The sequence below is a fragment of the Pecten maximus genome, chromosome 9 (assembly GCF_902652985.1).
Source record: "Pecten maximus chromosome 9, xPecMax1.1, whole genome shotgun sequence".
Classification (NCBI taxonomy): domain Eukaryota; kingdom Metazoa; phylum Mollusca; class Bivalvia; order Pectinida; family Pectinidae; genus Pecten; species Pecten maximus.
In genome coordinates, this window is record NC_047023.1 from 33,126,999 (window position 1) to 33,146,991 (window position 19,993).

General features: G+C 34.0%; 2 protein-coding genes across 2 annotated transcripts; one reads left to right on the forward strand and one right to left on the reverse strand.

Moving 5' to 3' along the window:
• Positions 1–1,557: 1,557 nt before the first annotated feature.
• On the reverse strand, positions 1,558–9,160 carry LOC117334283 (Golgi phosphoprotein 3-like). The gene is made up of 3 exons (XM_033893804.1): positions 8,869–9,160; positions 7,826–8,072; positions 1,558–6,914 (listed from the first exon to the last, which is right to left on the reverse strand). Exons 1-3 carry the CDS (start codon positions 9,046–9,048, stop codon positions 6,490–6,492), a joined length of 852 nt encoding a protein of 283 aa, XP_033749695.1. The 5' UTR covers positions 9,049–9,160; the 3' UTR covers positions 1,558–6,489.
• A 581-nt stretch (positions 9,161–9,741) lies between these two features.
• On the forward strand, positions 9,742–18,832 carry LOC117334285 (cilia- and flagella-associated protein 161-like). Its single transcript, XM_033893807.1, has 7 exons — positions 9,742–9,915; positions 11,232–11,321; positions 13,667–13,905; positions 15,472–15,556; positions 16,424–16,582; positions 16,905–16,978; positions 17,489–18,832. The coding sequence occupies exons 1-7, from the start codon at positions 9,844–9,846 to the stop codon at positions 17,631–17,633; spliced, it is 864 nt and encodes a 287-aa protein (XP_033749698.1). The 5' UTR covers positions 9,742–9,843; the 3' UTR covers positions 17,634–18,832.
• The last annotated feature ends 1,161 nt before the right edge of the window (positions 18,833–19,993 follow it).

Consider the following 19,993-nt stretch of genomic DNA (forward strand, 5'->3'; position numbering starts at 1 on the left):
AAAACAGAGGCCCAAAAGGCCCGTATCGCTCACCAGAATATCATGGCAAAGCACTCTCAGAGTTTTATTACAAATATAGATGTTCTTTTTGGAGCCACCTCCCAGTACCATGCAAGGAATTTGAAATCAACTCTTTCCCCAGCTACGTACTGACCGTGGAGTCATTACACTTCTCTTTACCAATAATTAGATTTCTACTACACGGATGGTATGTACCTAGGTCAATGAACATACAGTGTCCATGTTTTTCTCAGTTAATAATATATAGTATTTTAAAGCAATTTTGTAACACTTTTTTGAAACTCAAAGTGGATATTACTCATATTTGCCTCACTGGGAGGCAATGGGTACGGACACGTCTGTACCGATTATATTACCTTTCTTGTTCCAAAGACAATTAAAAGCAAAATTATGCACCTATTTAACCAAATTTGACTTCTTTTATTTGGCCCCATCCCTACCTCCATGGGGATAGATAAAGTACAATATTCTGTAACCTTCGCCAAAGGATGGTGAAGACCAACCGTTCAATCCCAAGGACAGGCATGTCCTCACTTTATACAACGTAGATCCTCCTTTGAGTTTATTTGTCGAGACTGTGGTCTTATTGAATGCTAAATATGGTAGTCAGTCAATCTGCATTTTCAAATGACCACATCACACTGCAAACAAGCAGCATGGCCAAGGTAATTAACTGTCCAGCTAGGCTTTCATTACACTATAATACTGGCCAAAATTAAGAGGCCCAGATGGCCTGTATTGCTCACTTGGTTTCATGACATGTATATGAAACAAGAATGACATGTAAGTATATATGTGTCATCAGTCAAATATTAGGCATATTCAAAGCCATCCTAAATTGATATCTTTTGGCCCTGCCCACCATTTGTACAATTTTGAATCCCCAGCCAATAGGGGATGCTACCAGTCAAATATGAGTAATATCCACTTTGAGTTTCAAAGAAGTTGTTTATATCAATTTAGCTTAATTGACCCCTTTTGGCCCCAACCCTCAGGCCCCTGAGCGGTCAGCCCCACCATTTGTACAGTTCCGATTTCCTGCCCAAAAGGGATGATACTAGTCAAATAAGAGGATATCCATTGCTTCGTTTCAGAGAAGTCGTTTATATCAACAAAGCCAAATTGACCCCTTTTGGCCCTGCCGCTTAGGCCACTTGGGAGTCAACCCCACCATTTGTACAATTTTGTTCTGTCAACCACCTAGAGATGCTTCCAGTCAAATGGACAGACGGAGGAACAATGGATGCCATGGTATGTCTTTCGGGCCAGGTGAGCTAAAAATGACCCTGGGCATATCAGATGTCATTAAAATATTTACACATTTGACCCCTGTGACCTTGAAAGTGAGTCAAGGTTGGTCATTTCAACCAACTTGATGGGTCTTCTTTCCAGTATACCACTGGCCCAATATCATGACTGGGTTTTTTTGGTTAGTGAGAAAACAACAATTTGACACAGGATGGATGAAGGATGCTGCAACACAGCATAAGATCACTTGATCTTCAGGCAGGTGAGCAAAACATCACACTGGATATGTTATATTTTAGAATGTGATTTATTCCAGCTTCACTGTACAATGATTATCATGTCACCATTTGGTACTAGTAGTAGTACCCCTCTAACACTTCTGTAGTACAGCAAAATAATATATACACCACCTTTTTATCAGTACCCTCACAATAAAAATGTCACATTATAGTAATAATGATGATGGAAAAATTCTATGACTTTTTTTTTTGGTATTTTTATATAAAAACCAACATTATAATTCATGGTAGATTTAAGCTTCCACCATTTTATCTAAAACCAGAGACTAAGCATGTCAAAAACAAAAATCTTTTTAAATCATAAGAATGAATGTGAAGATTAGAAATATACACAATATTTACAAATATTTTAAACTAATTATATTTTACAAGATTAATATTGTCTTGTATTGGTTGAAATTTAAATATGATTTTCACCAAAGCATGAATATTCATGGTGGTTTTTTTTTTAATCCTTAACAACTTCATCAATCCTAGCTGATGATTCCCCCCTCTCCCCCTTTTTTTTTTACTATCTCTTTTTTTTTTCAAAGTAACACCATGTAACATGACATCAAGTATGGTGAATCTGGTGCTCTGATATGAAGACATACTAGAGATACAATGATAGTCATTCCTCACTGGATAAATACGGTAAAACACATTTACAACAAACATAAAAAAACTTTCATTCAATACACAATCATTTTCACTCTTACCAATTTTAATAACAAATTGCAAATTTGTTATCGGAAATGATAATCACACCAAAACAGTTATTTTGGTGACCTGAACATGATTAATTTTATTGTAAATGTGTTTTAGTATATGCAATTGGTTAAGAAAAAAGTTTTCCTTCTCTTAAAAAAAAACTTGGCAAAATACACATGACAGCAACAGTTGAATAAGTTAGGGAACTTGTTCCTCCCACAAACTGTATGATACTGTGACAGTATTTCACAGTGTGTTTGGTAGAAGTTTACTTAGTAATAAGATAATACAGCTGTAGGTTTTCCCATAATTTTTCAACTTTTATAACACATGTACATTCCTCCGAATAGATACTAAGGTCTCGTTTCACACTTGTGTCAATTCCAAGTAAAAAACTAGTAGAATTTCAGCCTCTATTTTGGTGCTATATTCCAGGTTAACACTAGAAAAGCTCAAAGCCAAAAAGTGCCAATCTTCAAATCAATGTGGTTCAGGACCAAAGAGTTCAATAGAAGGAATAACCAACACCAATGTCATATATTTATAATGGACTTGAGCCCGGTCTAAGGGCATGCAGATAACAAACACCAATGGTAAAGACATATTTCATCACACATGACATGGTAAACAAGCTTATGTCTGTTTTAAATCCCCACCAGACATTTAGCACGAGTCAATACTGCTTTTTATACTATGCATGGTCAACAAAACAGGAAAATTTTCTTAGTAAAAAAAAATCCTTCCATTAACATTTTTCTTATTCCAATATCAATAACAACCAACTACTACACAGGATAACAAATTCACACAAAAACATAAATATATATCTATATGTAGGACTGTCTTGTATGTGTAGCACTTCTATGAATTAATTACAAATTTAATGACATCATAAGACCTGATGTTAAGTCATACAAAAACCTGATATTACAACTCCAATTTTCAGCCACACACAGCTCCACAATCATATACACATAGATCGTCGATTCGCCATACTTTAATATCATGTACACTGAATATATGTTTGTCATATTCAAGAGGGACTAATTCTGCTGTCATTGAAAGTACTGCAAACAGAAATATATACTCAAGAATCTAATATTTTTGTTTGAATTATAATCTCCGTGCCTTATACATTATACCTACAGACGTATACTATATGACTATGCAGAGATAAAGCTAGGTTTTTTGGAGAAAGTGGATGCATTTTTTTTTAGCAACATCCCCACAGCCAAATATCACTAACTCTTGCCCCAGAGAGATCCCTAGAGGTGTTGACCCTTGATTTTATATGCAGAACAGGATTTTCAAACTGGGTGCCCCTATGAACTTGTACTTTCAAGATAAACCTAAGAAAACATGTACAAACATCACAATCATTGATATGGATTTCAATTTAATTGTTTGTGTATATAGAGTACCATATTAATGACTAAATAAGATTAAATATATATATATCCCACTTCCCTGCTGAAATCCTAAACTATTCATGTAGAATATAACTAAAAATTATGCCAGAAGGGTTAGAAACTAAATAGTACTGCTTTCTCTGAATTTTTGCTGTCAGTTCCTAACCCTCAGGGTGGAAACGTTTACCAAGAACTTTCGCAAATACCTGAATGGTATTTCTAAATCAAGAAAGCCTGATCAATGATGAGAAAAAAAAGTTTTTACCAATTTTCTTGCATCACATGATATTATATTAGTTTTCAATAAAAACATTCAAATTAACAAGTTTCAGGAGAAATAATTCAACCTTACAACATTTATATGTTACTGTGTGTGCTTGGGTATTCTATCATGCACAGGGAAAAGGGGAAAAGTTTATAATTTGCAGCTGTGAGCAATTCATAATGGACCTTCTCCCTAATAATGGTCATTATCACTAAGTATAACTTCATCTCAAATAATGACAACTTTAATCTTAAGACATATGAGAAAGAAAAGTCCTACATTACCTCGCCAGGCGTTACATTTTAGAGTGTGATAATTAAATAATCAAACTTGCTAATTAGGAATTAATACTCATTGGATGATTAACTTAAGTTTCTATATACAACATTCACGAATGTCTATTTATAGTCACAGTGACCTTGACAACAAATTTACCTCGGATGGTTCATTAAATGTATCCTCATTTAACAATTCTGTCATTTGTCTATGGCACGTTACCATACCTCAATAAGTAACCTCTTGAGTTAGATTTTGTCATTTACAGAAATTTTTAAGAAGACAACCTCCCAATATATTAACTATGCTTAGAATCATCTGTTTAAATGTATCTAGTTTATCGTTACCATATACAGTAAATAATTTTACACATTGAGGTCAAAACGAATGAGTACAAAATATTGTTTGAAGGGAAATTTTATGGAAAATCTACACAATTGCAGCTGTTATAATATTACTACCAGAAACACTGAACTCCTTTCATCAGAATTGTTTTCAAAATTTGAAGATAAAAAAAAAGACATCTACGGTTAAAATAATAGCATGTGCTGTGAATAACGATAGATCTACTTATACATGCTTTAACAGTGAACACCACATACACAATCCACAAACAACCAATGTAAAATTTCATGGACAGGATTCAATACCTAACCTAAATATTTCTATATATAAATTCACCCTATGATCAGCATGTCTCACATCTACTGATGTGTGCTGTAAATGTCATTTTGGTTATCTAAATTTTTTTAGATAACTGTCTTTTTTCTAGTTTTTAGGTAATCATAATACAAAAGATGTACACACAAAGCAATACAGATCATTATCATTTGTCTTAATGATTAGCGATTATAATATACACACAAAAATACACTCATCAGAGACAAACCGTTAAGAGTTATCCCTCCCTCATGTCACACAGATAATATAGGAATCTTTGTTTTATGGGATTTAGAGCTAGATATGAACTGGTTTCCAAAGGGCGGAGAATGACAGAAACCAAATTTCTAAGTGTACAGTTAAATATTCCGAGTAATCAAAATTTACACAACTACCATAAGATTATGATCACGAGTGTCTTGATGATATACCTATATATGGGAGTTACTCTACATTAATAAAGTCATGCAGGAATGTTCACTATATATCTATAAATGCATATTGCAATATATTATGTCGCACACAAACTTTTTATTTATAATTTCTAAAAATAAGTTAGAGGGTACAAGACAATAGTGGCAAAGAAAACCTGGACCAGGAAATGCCTGGTTTAATTTTAGGCAGGATTAAAAATGGCATACAACATGTAAATTTACTACAATGTAGAGCTATTCCAATAAAAGATAAAAGTTCTAGGTTCTGTATGGAATACCAAAGGTTCAAATTATATGTATTGGTAACTCTTGTTGTACACCTGAACTAAAATTTGGTGTATCCTGTACCAAGAACCATATTTGTGAAATTTTTGCCCTAACATGTACAATTGAATTGATCTTGTAGGAGCTAGGTACCAATGCTTACCTAGATAAGCATATATGTGTGTTATACACTTTCACACATAATTTAATAGTAAAATTATGTCTGTATGTGTCTGTTAATGAATAACCTGTGTCAGCTGATGAAATTACTTCACCAATATTACACCTTTTATATAATATACTGTGTAGTTGTGTATGCATACTACCGTACAAACTAATGAGATGCTATGAAGACAAGTGAAAACCATATGACAGACAATTCGAACTAGTCTGGAATTGAATGACCATTATGGTGAGGAATTAGGTCACATGCAAGTATGGTAATCCCTTCCCCCTCCCATAATATAACAGACTTTCACAAATTGCTTCCCCTTCCATTTCCAATACATTAATTATATCTGTCTGAACAAAATGCAAAAACATTATTCAAGAAACCATATTTTTGCTCTGTCAAACTTATAGTTCTGATTAGTTATTTTTAGTTGGTATCACTCATGTTTTCAGACTACTTTAATTAAAAGATGTAAGGTATGTTTCTTTACAATTAATTTTGAAGTCTGAAATTTCTGGGTAGGAAGTATATAGTGCTACAGCGCAAACACAACCAATGGTCACGATATGTGTTATACACATTACCGATTACCTATTAGTATAAAAGGAAATATACTGTTGATATATTGTGCATCAATATTTTTTACCCACGAAACATCCATTCTTCAAACTTGCAAAAATGCAACAGTGATCCCACTATGTGTCATATATATACATGTATATATATATATATATATAAGGCTACAAATCTGTCATTTACTGAAAGCTGCAATCACCGCCCACACTAGCTCATTGGTCCCCTCTTTCATACTTTCAGTTTCAAAGTCCAAATCTAGCAGCTCACGCACACGCTTCATTGCAATTTCATAATCATCATCGGACAAGGGTGCAAATGCATTTTCAAGAACGTCTGAAGCATGTGCAAGATAGATCAAAGATAGTAGTCGCCGGTCCATTCTGTGGGCATCATTCGTCCAGCGACTGAGGACAGCATCTTGGACCTTCTTAATGAGTTTCTGTTTTACTCCAGAGTCTGTGAGAGGGTGCGTGGTCATGTCAAATAGAAGGAAATTTTGTTTTTCTGTGGAACATACACCTTTTTCTACCAGATTTTTTGCCAGCCTCTCTCGGACATTTCGTAGCTGGTATCGCAGTTTCAAAGGATTCCATGTTTCTCCTGAAATGGACACAAGATTAAATGTAATATCTGCATTTTAGCATTCATATACTGTATTACTTTTATGCACCAGGGTTCGCATTGAAGCCATCCCCATTACCTTTTAAAGCACAGAAAATTGAAAGGATCCCATTTTTTTTGGAAGCTCCATTCAAATAATTCACAGGGACCCCATTTTATCTGAAAAGGACCCCATTTATGAAATGCCCAGTGCAAACCCTAACGCAGTTACTGCATTTCTGCTCTTTTCTAAATTCATGTCATTAGGGAAATAAATTTTCATGACTGCATCTAAAATTTCACAACCCCTAGGAAGTTTATGAAATTTTAGTTCCAACAATGACTAACAATAGGCCTATGGGCCTTGAATCACTTGCTCAGATATATATATGTACAGGCTATAGATAGGGTCAAAACAATATTTCTATCAATGCCTATAGTGTACATGTAAATTATATAGTTAGCTCTAAAAAGACATAGCCTAAAGGCTATTACACGTCTCAAGAAATTAACTAAGATTCAAGAGCTCCAGCACTGATTTTTAGTGAAATAAATACCTATATTTATAATAAATATCTATCAGCATAGAATTCTGTCCAAAAATATTCTTTTGTTTCAACAGATATTTTCTCCAGAGCTTACTCCCTTCCTGAATGGCTCAAATTAAACTGATGAGATACCTAACAGTATGGTGTGTTTTTATTAATGCGAGATTATTTTCTCAGTATTTTTTCATTGCTTGTTTTATACAAGTTTATTATACCATGCACTCATCATGATTGTGTATCAATTTTGTCCTACTTCAGCTTGGTTTAGATATATGCATGCATGTAAGGTCAGCAAACCCCACTGTTTAGTGCACTCCTAAGAAATAAATTACATTATATTCACCACTTTACAAGAGAACTTACCACTTAAATATTCAATCCAGCTTTGTACAGTTTCTGGAGGTTCAGTCTCCTTGACATGTTTTAGAGCTTCATCCAATAAGACGTCACCAGTTGGGTTATTATTACGACACAATATTTTTCTGTTCAAAAGACTTCGTCTCCTCATTCCAGCTTTTTCCAGCTCAACTCTCCCTCTGAGAGCTAACTCTATTAATATACATCCACGCAATCCTGAAGATATGCAGTCATTCCAAAATGATGTGTATCCCTAATAACAAAAGAAATATGGTACAAAATCAATAAGGCTATTTCAGGTTCATGACCAGTTATAAATTACTGTGAAATTCACAATTGCAAGTTGACTTTCTCAAATAGTAAGTACTTTTTTGTAGGTAAAAATCACACTGAAATACTGATTAATTATTGGCAATTTAAATACATCACATCGTGACAATATATACATGTATATTGTGTGTTAATTAAATATTTTAGGAAACACATATAATAATTATGTAAAACTGCAACAATTACACAAATTCTGGTCTCTCCAAGCAGTTATAAACCTACGGTCCAGTTCTCAAAAAGTTATGATAAAGGATGGTGATTATATATGAAGCCAGTAGACAATAATTTATTACTGTTCATTTATTTCTAAATAAAAGATATTATTATTATTATTATTATTTATTCTGAATCAAAGCATGAGCTTATATTACTATCACCAGTTTACTGTTTTCACTTCAAAATCATAATGCAAACATTTTGCATGCTTCCCCTTGTAAAATGACACTGAAATAGGCTACAACGAATAGAGGACGGCGTGAGGGATATCAAGTATTTTGTAGTAAATACTTAAAACATTGATTTAAGCCTACATATATGTGTCTCTGTATTATGTACAACGTAACCTGGATTCAATGACGTATACATGTACTGATGTAGGCCCTTTGCCAATGCATTGCAGAAATACTTGACAATTTGTTCAAGTCGTTAAAACAACATATCAGCATTAATGGATTTCCACCAAAACTGTGCTATATAGTAAAGTTGTCGTATGAACAGACCTCCCTGTCTTTCAGTCCCAACAGCAGGACTTCCTCCAGTAGCGTAAGACGTGTTTCCTTCGAATCGTGATCTTCCTCCTCTTCTTGGTAATTATCGTCTTCTCGGTGCTCCTTCCCACCTTCAGCTCCATGCGTTGTCACAACCTTGCGTTGAACAAGGCCACTAGCCCTACTTGTCATTGTTGTCACCAAACGTTTACCAATTTATTTGCTATTGGCTAGTTATTGCTGCCACCTTCTTTTCCGCTTTGCCAACAACAAATATGGCCGAAGAAATTATTTTGACGTAGACACGCGATTTCACGAGGTTTAATAATATATCTTAATTCATAATAAACTATGTGACAAAAACTTATCTATGTTTGAAGATTATCGATTGAAATATGTATTACTTTTGATAAGTCAATTTAAAAAAGATTATAAAATACTAATGGCAAAAGTTGTAGTGTCTAAACTACGAATGCAAAACGGTGATGGATATCTGTGATATACCGGATCGTGGTTCCGTCATCAAGCATTTTATTTACAATATTTGCAACATTTTACATTGTTAGATATACACTACAATTACGTCCGTAGCTCTTTTGTTTTATAAATGTGACGTTTCAGGTTTATTATGTTGCTAATTTGCAATCTCTGAATATTATTTGAACGTGTATTAAAACAAATCCGGATTTTATTCACCACCAGTTGTTTTTTGTTATCTTCCTATTAATTGTAGGCTCGCATTTTGTGTCAAGTATCTAATTAGAAATAATGAATTAATTTAAAACTCCATTCAAAATTTTTAATAAAATATTATATTATTCATAGGTCTAGCATATATATATTTATTTATTGAGATATTACAATAAACATTACATTATATTCACTGTTGGATTACATTGTTGTCAAGGTAAACATCCATATTGCTCGGTAGGAAGCTGTTTGCAACTAAGCAAGACTGCCTAGCTAGAAGATAAAAGAAGAGCAAACATGAATAATGTTAGAACATATAACTCATCTGTTCGAGTTGGAAATTGGAATGAAGATATCCAGTTAGAAGAGGTAATTAATTTGAATATATAGAAGACGACGTATGATACATGTATCCTCGTACATACATAGAGAATACATGGTCAGTGTCTTAAAATATAAGCTGTATTTTGGCGAGGGTAAAGAAAGACAAAAGTGGCGAGCCTTGGCGAGCCACTTTTGTCTTTCTGTCCCGAGCCAAAAATACAGCTTATATTTTAAGACACTGACCATGTATTCTATTTATCCTGCAACATGCATCAAAATAATCATCAAAAATAATTATTTTGAAGTGAAACGGTGTCAAAAATGACAGAAATATATTCGCCTTTTAAACGTAGTTTCACTTTGAAGTAGGTCAGTCGAACTGACGCACCTGCTAAGATTCCAAAATACAGCCGTTTTCCGTCACTGCCGTATACAGCAAAAATATATACGGTGGGTGTATTCCGACAATGCGGTGGCAGTTGCAGGATAAAATATATGCTGACTAGAAGAAACATGTAAACAACTCAAGGAATAAATTTCTGGACAAAATTCCGCGTTAGGATCACTCCTCCTTACTCATTATGTACACTGTACAGCATATATTGATATACAAGGTATAAATGTACATCACTACATGTGAATCTTGGTTTATGGCCTCAGGGAATCGCCTACAATTAGATAGGAAAGCATCTAATTATGTCGTTATACGAATTGAAACAGAACTGGAAGTCAGTCAACATACAGTAGATTATATCTATGATATCATAGGAGGTGAGTATACTGTATATAATGTACTATACTGTAGTTAAAACATTAGACTGTTTCCTTCAGTTAGACTAGTGTTTCCTTCAGTACACTTGTGCCGAGAAAGATTTGAGAAATAACCAACAGTTTGTAATCAATGATGAACTCCTTCACTAATGTTTTGATGTGGTATATTTGTAAAGGGATATAGTTACAGAAACATTAAAAACAAATATTTTAATATTGAATTATTTGAATTAGATAATGTGACTTCCAGTAGTTTATAATTGGTATATAATCAGAAACTAGTCGAAACATGTAAACAACTCAAGGAATAAATTTCTGGACGAAACTCCGTGTTGGGATCACTCCTCATTACCTGGATTTTTACGTGAGACCTCTGGTATCTTTTAGGATCCACGGCAGTTTTATCAGGATCAGTACCAAACTCTCAACTTATAGGGACATTGTGTCTCCCCCCCCCCCCCCCCCCCCCCCCATAGCCCGTAGTGTAAATTCTACAGTACAAATGTGGTATTAGGGGTATGTTTTTAAGGCACATATATACTGTATGTAGTTTTACTGAAAAGTTGACAATTTTCATCTTTTATTTGCAGGATGCTTTGAAAGAATTTCTAGAAAAAAGAGATAGAGGAGAGCTGCCATCTCAGAAGCGCTCCAAACTGAAAGATTTACTCTTCAAACCGGTAAATAAAATAGCAGAATCATGTTTATTTTCTTAATATAGAAATGTCAAAATGTCATTTTAGTTCAAAGAATATTCAAAATGTTTTATATCTAATAAAGTCAAACATTTTCACCAAGGATTGACCACTGCTTACTTGAAGGAATAATAGAAATAACTAATTCCAACTTTTAGCTTTGTCTGAAATAATTTGTACAAATTCAATGCAAGGTATTAAAGAGATGACATGAACAGGAAATTATTGTGGAGGTTATATAAAATGTAGGATATTCTCCTCATCTTAATGTATGTAACAGTAGAATGGTAAACTGGTAAGGTGAGATGTATGTTAGAATGGTAAACTGGTAAGGTGAAATGTATGGTAGAATGGTAAATTGGTAAGGTGAGATGTATGGTAGAATGGTCAACTGGTAAGGTGAGATGTATGGTAGAATGGTAAACTGGTAAGGTGAGATGTATGGTAGAATGGTAAATTGGTTAGGTGAGATGTATGTTAGAATGGTAAACTGGTAAGGTGAGATGTATGGTAGAATGGTAAACTGGTAAGGTGAGATGTATGGTAGAATGGTAAACTGGTAAGGTGAGATGTATGGTAGAATGGTAAACTGGTAAGGTGAGATGTATGGTAGAATGGTCAACTGGTAAGGTGAGATGTATGTTAGAATGGTAAACTGGTTAGGTGAGATGTATGGTAGAATGGTAAACTGGTTAGGTGAGATGTATGGTAGAATGGTAAACTGGTAAGGTGAGATGTATGATAGAATGGTAAAATTGGTAAGATGAGATGTATGGTAGAATGGTAAATTGGTAAGGTGAGATGTATGGTAGAATGGTCAACTGGTAAGGTGAGATGTATGTTAGAATGGTAAACTGGTAAGGTGAGATGTATGGTAGAATGGTAAACTGGTAAGGTGAGATGTATGGTAGAATGGTAAACTGGTTAGGTGAGATGTATGGTAGAATGGTAAACTGGTAAGGTGAGATGTATGATAGAATGGTAAAATTGGTAAGATGAGATGTATGGTAGAATGGTAAATTGGTAAGTTGAGATGTATGGTAGAATGGTAAACTGGTAAGGTGAGATGTATGATAGAATGGTAAAATTGGTAAGGTGAGATGTATGGTAGAATGGTAAATTGGTAAGTTGAGATGTATGGTAGAATGGTAAACTGGTAAGGTGAGATGTATGGTAGAATGGTCAACTGGTAAGGTGAGATGTATGGTAGAATGGTAAATTGGTAAGGTGAGATGTATGGTAGAATGGTAAACTGGTAAGGTGAGATGTATGGTAGAATGGTCAACTGGTAAGGTGAGATGTATGGTAGAATGGTCAACTGGTAAGGTGAGATGTATGGTAGAGTGGTCAACTGGTAAGGTGAGGGTAACAGGTTTGTCCCTGTGAAGACACACTGTTCTCTTTCATGTTTCACTGCGGACTGTACAAATATATTAAAACTACAGAAGGACAATGGCATACAGTATTTTTTATGTTCATGTATATATGCTGATAATATGATAAGTAGCAGAAACATCTGATGTGCTAAGGGGGACAACATTTTAAGAAACCCTAAAAAGAAATAAGACATTCTACATTTATCATACCTAGTGTATGTATTTCTGTGGGTGTCACTCTTACTTGTTTCAGCAAATCACATGTTTAGGGGTAAATGGTCAGTTCATGTAACCATATCTTTGAGTGTATTGTATCATTTCGAAAAGATCTGACATTGACATGATTTCAGAGATGTTATATTTGTCACCCATATTGTATCCAGTAGTATTGGCTATTAGTAGCAGTTAGTATCGGGACACATAATGTTTTCACTTTATAGTCCATTCATTTTGACAAAATTTCAATGATTTTTTATTGAATTTGTTTTCCAATGGACTTTCTAGAGATTTCATGCTCTTTTACATATAATATTTTTCCTGAAATGGACAAAAGTATGACATTGTTTTGTTCTTTATCCTTAAATACTTGATAATACTGTTGCTAAATAATTCTAAAATGTGACATGCAATATATCACTTGAAATCTGGAAAAGCAATACAAATATTATCAGAGGAAAGCAAATAATTCTTAACATGTTTGTGAAGTTCCAAGCAAATACCAATTCACAAGAATTCATTGAAAATTCTGTCAAAACGAATGAAATATATAAAGAATATTAAGCCTCATTACCCAGATCTCTGTGACAAATCTTCCATTTGATTTTATTTCCCTTTGAGATGAATATGCCCCCCCCCCCCCCCAAATTTTCAATTTCAATATTCAATTGTACTTTTGTAAAAAAGTTCATTTTACATGTATTATCAAGTTTTGATTTTATTGGCATTTTTCCACAGGTTAGTCTGAGTATATCTAGAGATGGCTATGTCCACTACGGAGATATTGTGGCCTTGGAGTGTCTGGGATCACAAGACCGAACCAACTATACAAATGATGGACCACGCAGCACATGCTTTTTGTCAACTACCCCCCAGGCTAGTAACCTCTTACAAATGAACAAGCTGGAGGGTAATTGTGATGTTTCTGGGAGTACAACATTGGAACCTAATCTCCGTAGCTCGTTTGTCATCACAGGGTGAGTGGGTCAGTTTATTGAACATGACAATGTCCATTCTTTGTCATCACAGGGTGAGTGGGTCAGTTTATTGAACATGACAATGTCCATTCTTTGTCATCACAGGGTGAGTGGGTCAGTTTATTGAACATGACAATGTCCATTCTTTGTCATCACAGGGTGAGTGGGTCAGTGTATTAAACATGACAATGTCCATTCTTTGTCATCACAGGGTGAGTGGGTCCGTTTATTAAACATGACAATGTCCATTCTTTGTCATCACAGGGCGAGTGAGTCAGTGTATTTAACATGACAATGTCCATTCTTTGTCATCACAGGGCGAGTGAGTCAGTGTATTTAACATGACAATGTCCATTCTTTGTCATCACAGGGCGAGTGAGTGAGTGTATTTAACATGACAATGTCCATTCTTTGTCATCACAGGGTGAGTGGGTCAGTTTATTGAACATGACAATGTCCATTCTTTGTCATCACAGGGTGAGTGGGTCAGTCTATTAAACATGACAATGTCCATTCTTTGTCATCACAGGGCGAGTGAGTGAGTGTATTTAACATGACAATGTCCATTCTTTGTCATCACAGGGCGAGTGAGTGAGTGTATTTAACATGACAATGTCCATTCTTTGTCATCACAGGGTGAGTGGGTCAGTTTATTGAACATGACAATGTCCATTCTTTGTCATCACAGGGTGAGTGGGTCAGTCTATTAAACATGACAATGTCCATTCTTTCCGTATTTAGGATAGAGACTCCTGACCTATTACTTAATTTGGAAAATAAAACGTTAAGTTTTAACTTAAACTTCTTTATCAAATACTCATATCTTTTAAAGTCCAGTTTTCCACAAGGAAGGCTTCAAATATAGATGTAAGGTACATTTAAAAGTTGGGCAAGAATATGTAGACATGTAAATGTGCTTTTCTGAGGTTTGGACTTTTGAATAAACATAATCTCCCTCAAAGAAGTCTTTATAAAGGTTGGCAAGTATAATACAGTGTCAAAGAAAAGTATTGATATTTCTGCATGATGCAACTATCTGTTAACATCAAACTACAGAGCCCAATTGCTTGGAATTCATCAGGAACTTAAATTGCCAAACAGAACCCTGAGCATAACATGTCTATTTTGGAGATGCTTTGTGTTAAAGTACCCCAGAGGAAGGGCTTTTGAATCATTTCATTTGCAAGGAAAGTCAGATTTAGGAATAACTATGTCTAAATGTCAGAGAGAAGGTATAGATGTATTTGTAAGGTACATTGACATTTTAATTTGTAACTGTAGTAAAATACTTTCCTCTGTGCTGATATTTTATTTCTGGGACCAAAAGAGAGATGGACAAGATCCATGACTAAGAGAAATATTTTTTTTTCAATATTGATTGTAATAAAGTACAGTTCTATATGTGTTTTTAGAGAATTAAAACTCCTCAAATTTTCACTGTAAAAATCATTAATTTGTCACACTCATTTACAATATCTGATAATTCTCATTTAACAATGGAACTAACAGATGAAGAATTCTGACTATTTCGTTATTTGTCCATATTTTACATCTTTTTTTTTGTAGATGTGAACCCCACCAAACCAAAGGCGACAAGCTTTGCTATGGTCAGGACTTTTTTCTGTGTACTTTGGATGGCGAGGGTGGCAGTGTAAGTAACACATAGGGTTTATACATATGTAGCTTTCCTTTGTTTCACTTCTTGTTTATCTTTTTAAGTTCCATGTCTCATTGCCAGCAAAACAGCAGACAAATTTCCTTTTCTCCCCTTGATTTTGTATTTCATATAACTGTATTGGGATTATCTGATGATTATTTATCTTTCCTCCCCTTAATATTGTATTATACCGGTAGCTGTAGTGGATATGCTATAGATTGTAATTGTCTTTTCTCCCCTTAATATTGTATTATACCGGCAACTGTAGTGGATATGCTATAGATTGTAATTGTCTTTTCTCCCCTTGATTTTGTATACATGTCTGTAGTGGGATTTTCTAAAGTTGATCTTTCATCAATTTTGAACTTAATTAATATAACTTTAATAATGAGATTTGCTATAAATTTTCCTATTGTCACTTTGATTTTGAATTTGCTGTCACAGAGTAGTGAGTTTTACCAAATCATAAAACACAGATAGTAGGCATAATGTGTCTCAACTCTATATTATAATATGATACACAAATTGGTGAAATCCCAGCAAAATCAGAAAGGACAGAATCTTATTGGGTGACCTGTCCTTCCCTATCTACTTACTCATTCTTCTCTGTTGACCTAATTGTTTCTTCTCAATAACCAAGACTCTGACTCAATTGTCATGATATAATATTGGGCCTGTATCTTACTTAGAATAAAGGATGATCAAATTTGTTCATTTTAATGACCTTGACCTACTTTTAATGTTGTGGGGTTAATTATGTTAAAGTCTTCAAAGAACTTCTCAATACCCAAGAGGTAAACAGTCTGCTTTCAATGAAATATGTCTCCATTCTCTTATCCAGGTATGATCTTTTGTTTACAGTTATTTCTACAAAGTGACAGAGCAACACTACAGAAGTCTGCTCCCCAGTCTCGTCACCAGGCAGTGACATATGTCCCTAAACCATCCGCTCTCACAAAATGGAAGATACTTTACTATGATCCACGGATGAGGATGGAGAATGAAGGTCTTCCTGTACCAGTATGTATTACGTCCTCGCTGATACACTGTAAAAGTTATTTTCAAGATTTTTCACTAGAGAGAATAAGATAACAAAAAAGAAATCTTGAAAATATAATTGATTCATATATGATTATCATATATTTTGAATTTTATATGAAAAAAAAGCATTAATTTTATTTCTACTTTTCTACTGTATGTAAACTGGCCAGGCTGTAATAAATATTTATGTAAATAACAAAAACTATGGATAACACCTGCCTTTTGTAAATATGTCATCCTATCATAGACAATATATTACTTTGAGATATCTTAATTGATTTATTTTATTTCCTTTGTCCAGGCTAACAACATAGTAATCATGAGCCACACAGTGACCAACCAAGACTTAGCAGTGGAGGAGAACTTCTTGATGAGGTGTGTAAAGAAAGAAAGAAAGAAAGAAAGAAAGAAAGAAAAACGTTCTAGAAATCATAGTTAAATAATATGTACCTTTCTCAGTTTTCAACTAATCTCATTGAAATTTGGTAGGCTAAATGAAAAAACAAAGCAACGGCTAAACTCTTTGTTTATTTGAGAATTTGAATTGGCCAGAGGTCTACAACTCTGACTTTTGTTGTAACCAGTGACCTCTATGAATCATGATAGAATTGGTTACACTGACATACCTCTATGATACTTGATAGAATTGGTTACTCTAACTTTATAACTTTTGTTCCGTCCAACACTATTGTTAATAGTTTTATCTTACTGCTAATCAATATCAGCACCACTTCTCTATTTTATATTGAATTTGTTTTTCGTCCTTTGTCCATTATCTCTTTTTATCAAATGTGTGATTTTGACTCATTTGTTATTAATCGTAACTTAAGTATAATACTGATTAAACAATGCAGTGTAAATGGTTTGAATTGATTTACATTTCAGAACCCCATTTGGACACAAAGAGTACGAAATTTCTGCCAACACATTTCTAGATTCCCACCGAGCAGAGAAAGATGTTAATCGATGGATGATAATGATGGGTGTTCCCGGAGACGAGATTCGTCCAATAGTACCCGACTGCAAATAGCATCATCATCGTATCATTGAGAATGAGCAAAACATTTAACAGTGATCACTTTTACACATCAAAAAAACTCTGGAATACTTTAATGAAGTGCAAATCAGAAAAAACAACAAATATTACACAAGGATGTTTCTCTGCTTTTAACAAAACAAGTGATAAATCTAATGAGAATATAGGTTACCGATATGGAGTGAACTGAGACCTTATGAGTGAAAAATAATTTTTCACCAAATACAGTGTGGATCATGCACAAAGCCTTGCTGTAAATTTTAGGATTTTCAAAAATCTAAATGCCAAATGAAATGTTTGAATTGAACTGAATACCGACCTGTTTTATGGTACATAACCAGTAAGAGTTAACTTTAATCCTTTGTAGAAATAGAGATTTGTAAAGAAGTAAGCATGTCTCAGGTATTGCAATCAATCACAATTTAAATTTTTTTTTAGAACACCTAATGAGCATTACAAAGGTTTCTAAAAACATTGCTGAAAATTTTCCAAAGAATTACTGGTACTGAAATATTATAACGAAACATCGATGTGAGGTATTTTTGATTGTATGCCTGTTTTTATGTCATATTCATATGTAAATATTTGTAAAAATGTAAATTAACATATATAAAAAAACATGAATATTCACTGTTTATTTTGTTTTAAGTTTACTTGAGCCCATCTGTCTCCAGAGGTTACGTTTCACTCTGCACCCCTGGTATGTGTCAATATTGGCAAAATCTAGCTATTTGATTAGTGTCAGAAAAAAATATTTGCCGATTAATTGATACTAGCTTATGCATTTCTTTAGAAGCTTACAGAAGACTGACAACAAAATTCAGTACTTGGTATGACTATCTCTAAATTCATTTGATGTATATCAAAGGATCGATCCACCATCCTTTTTGTTTTATCCACATGGTTGTAGTGGCTTATTGGCCTTCTGAATTTTGCCATGAAATAAGAGGTGCTGAGAGCGAAAGTGAACATAACCCCTGGAGTATCGAGGATAAATTGAGCCATATTACCTGTAACTCTTAAGTATGTATATGAAAAATCAGCGGTCACCAATGAAATCCATGTGTTTTACCAATGTTCTCACTGGAAATGATACATTTACGCATTGTAAACACCAGTCTTTTATATGTCCCTGGTACAAGTCACATCAGAAATTTGTTTACATTACAGAAAATAAATGAGCAAAAGATGAACTGCTGTGTCAATTTTCCAGGTGTCAAAGCCTATTTGTTAGAGAAACTGCTGTGATGGTTTTCAAGTTTTTAACACAGAGTTATCAAATGTTAGTTTTCCAGTTTTACACAGAGTTGTCAAAATCAGCTGGTTAGAGAAGCTTAACTGTGACAGTTTTCCAGTTTTACACAGAGTTGTCAAAATCAGCTGGTTAGAGAAGCTTAACTGCGACAGTTTTCCAGTTTTACACAGAGTTGTCAAATGAAATTTTTACACAGGGTTGTCAAATGAAAGTTTTCCAGTTTTACACAGGGTTGTCAAATGAAAGTTTTACAAAAAAAAGTCAAAATCTATCCATTTAAGTTGTTGGTGATCAAATTGGGTAATAGGCCTGTACTTAAATCATGTAGAACAGTAAAATATTAATTATCATCGTACATGTCATGGCCCCAAAATATCACACCACTGAATCTGATTGAATAGGACATAGCCATTATTTCAGTTTTTGAAGTCTTAATTTGTTTTCCATACTTGCCTCAAAATGACAAGGGAGATAATTAATTGAATTGCATCAGGGTTCGGGGGCAAGATGTTTGCTCAACATCCTGGAGCAATTAATAGAAATATCTCCGTTGTCATTTAATAGAAGGTTTTTGAAAAAAAATACATTTGTATACCCAAATTTCACAAGAATTTCATGTACATTGTACATACGTCTTGCCTGTCAGGCTTTGTCAGTATACATGTAGTTATAATTAAAGCTTTAAGCAAACTTCAAAATTCGCTAAAATTTCAGTATTATTTTATTTATATCGAAAATCTCCACTTGATAGTATGGAAGAACCAACATGTATATACATGTATTAAATACAAGTGTTAATATTGATGCATTGCTAAACAAATATCAAATTTTGCAAAATTTTATTATCAAAATTTATACCTAAATACTGCTTGTCATTTTTACCCCAAAAAGCACTCTAAAAAGTGAGAAGAATATGCATTGAAAGAGGATTGAGACGTCCATTCTGCAATGCAGCTATAAACTGACTGGTTGGAGTAACATGGACAATTTTTGAGAAACAAAGTTGAACACAAAATCAAACCCTTTTAAGTCCAGATTCCCAGCATTCCTATGCATCTGAATGATGTTCCCTAAACAAAGGGTGTGTTAAAATGGCCAA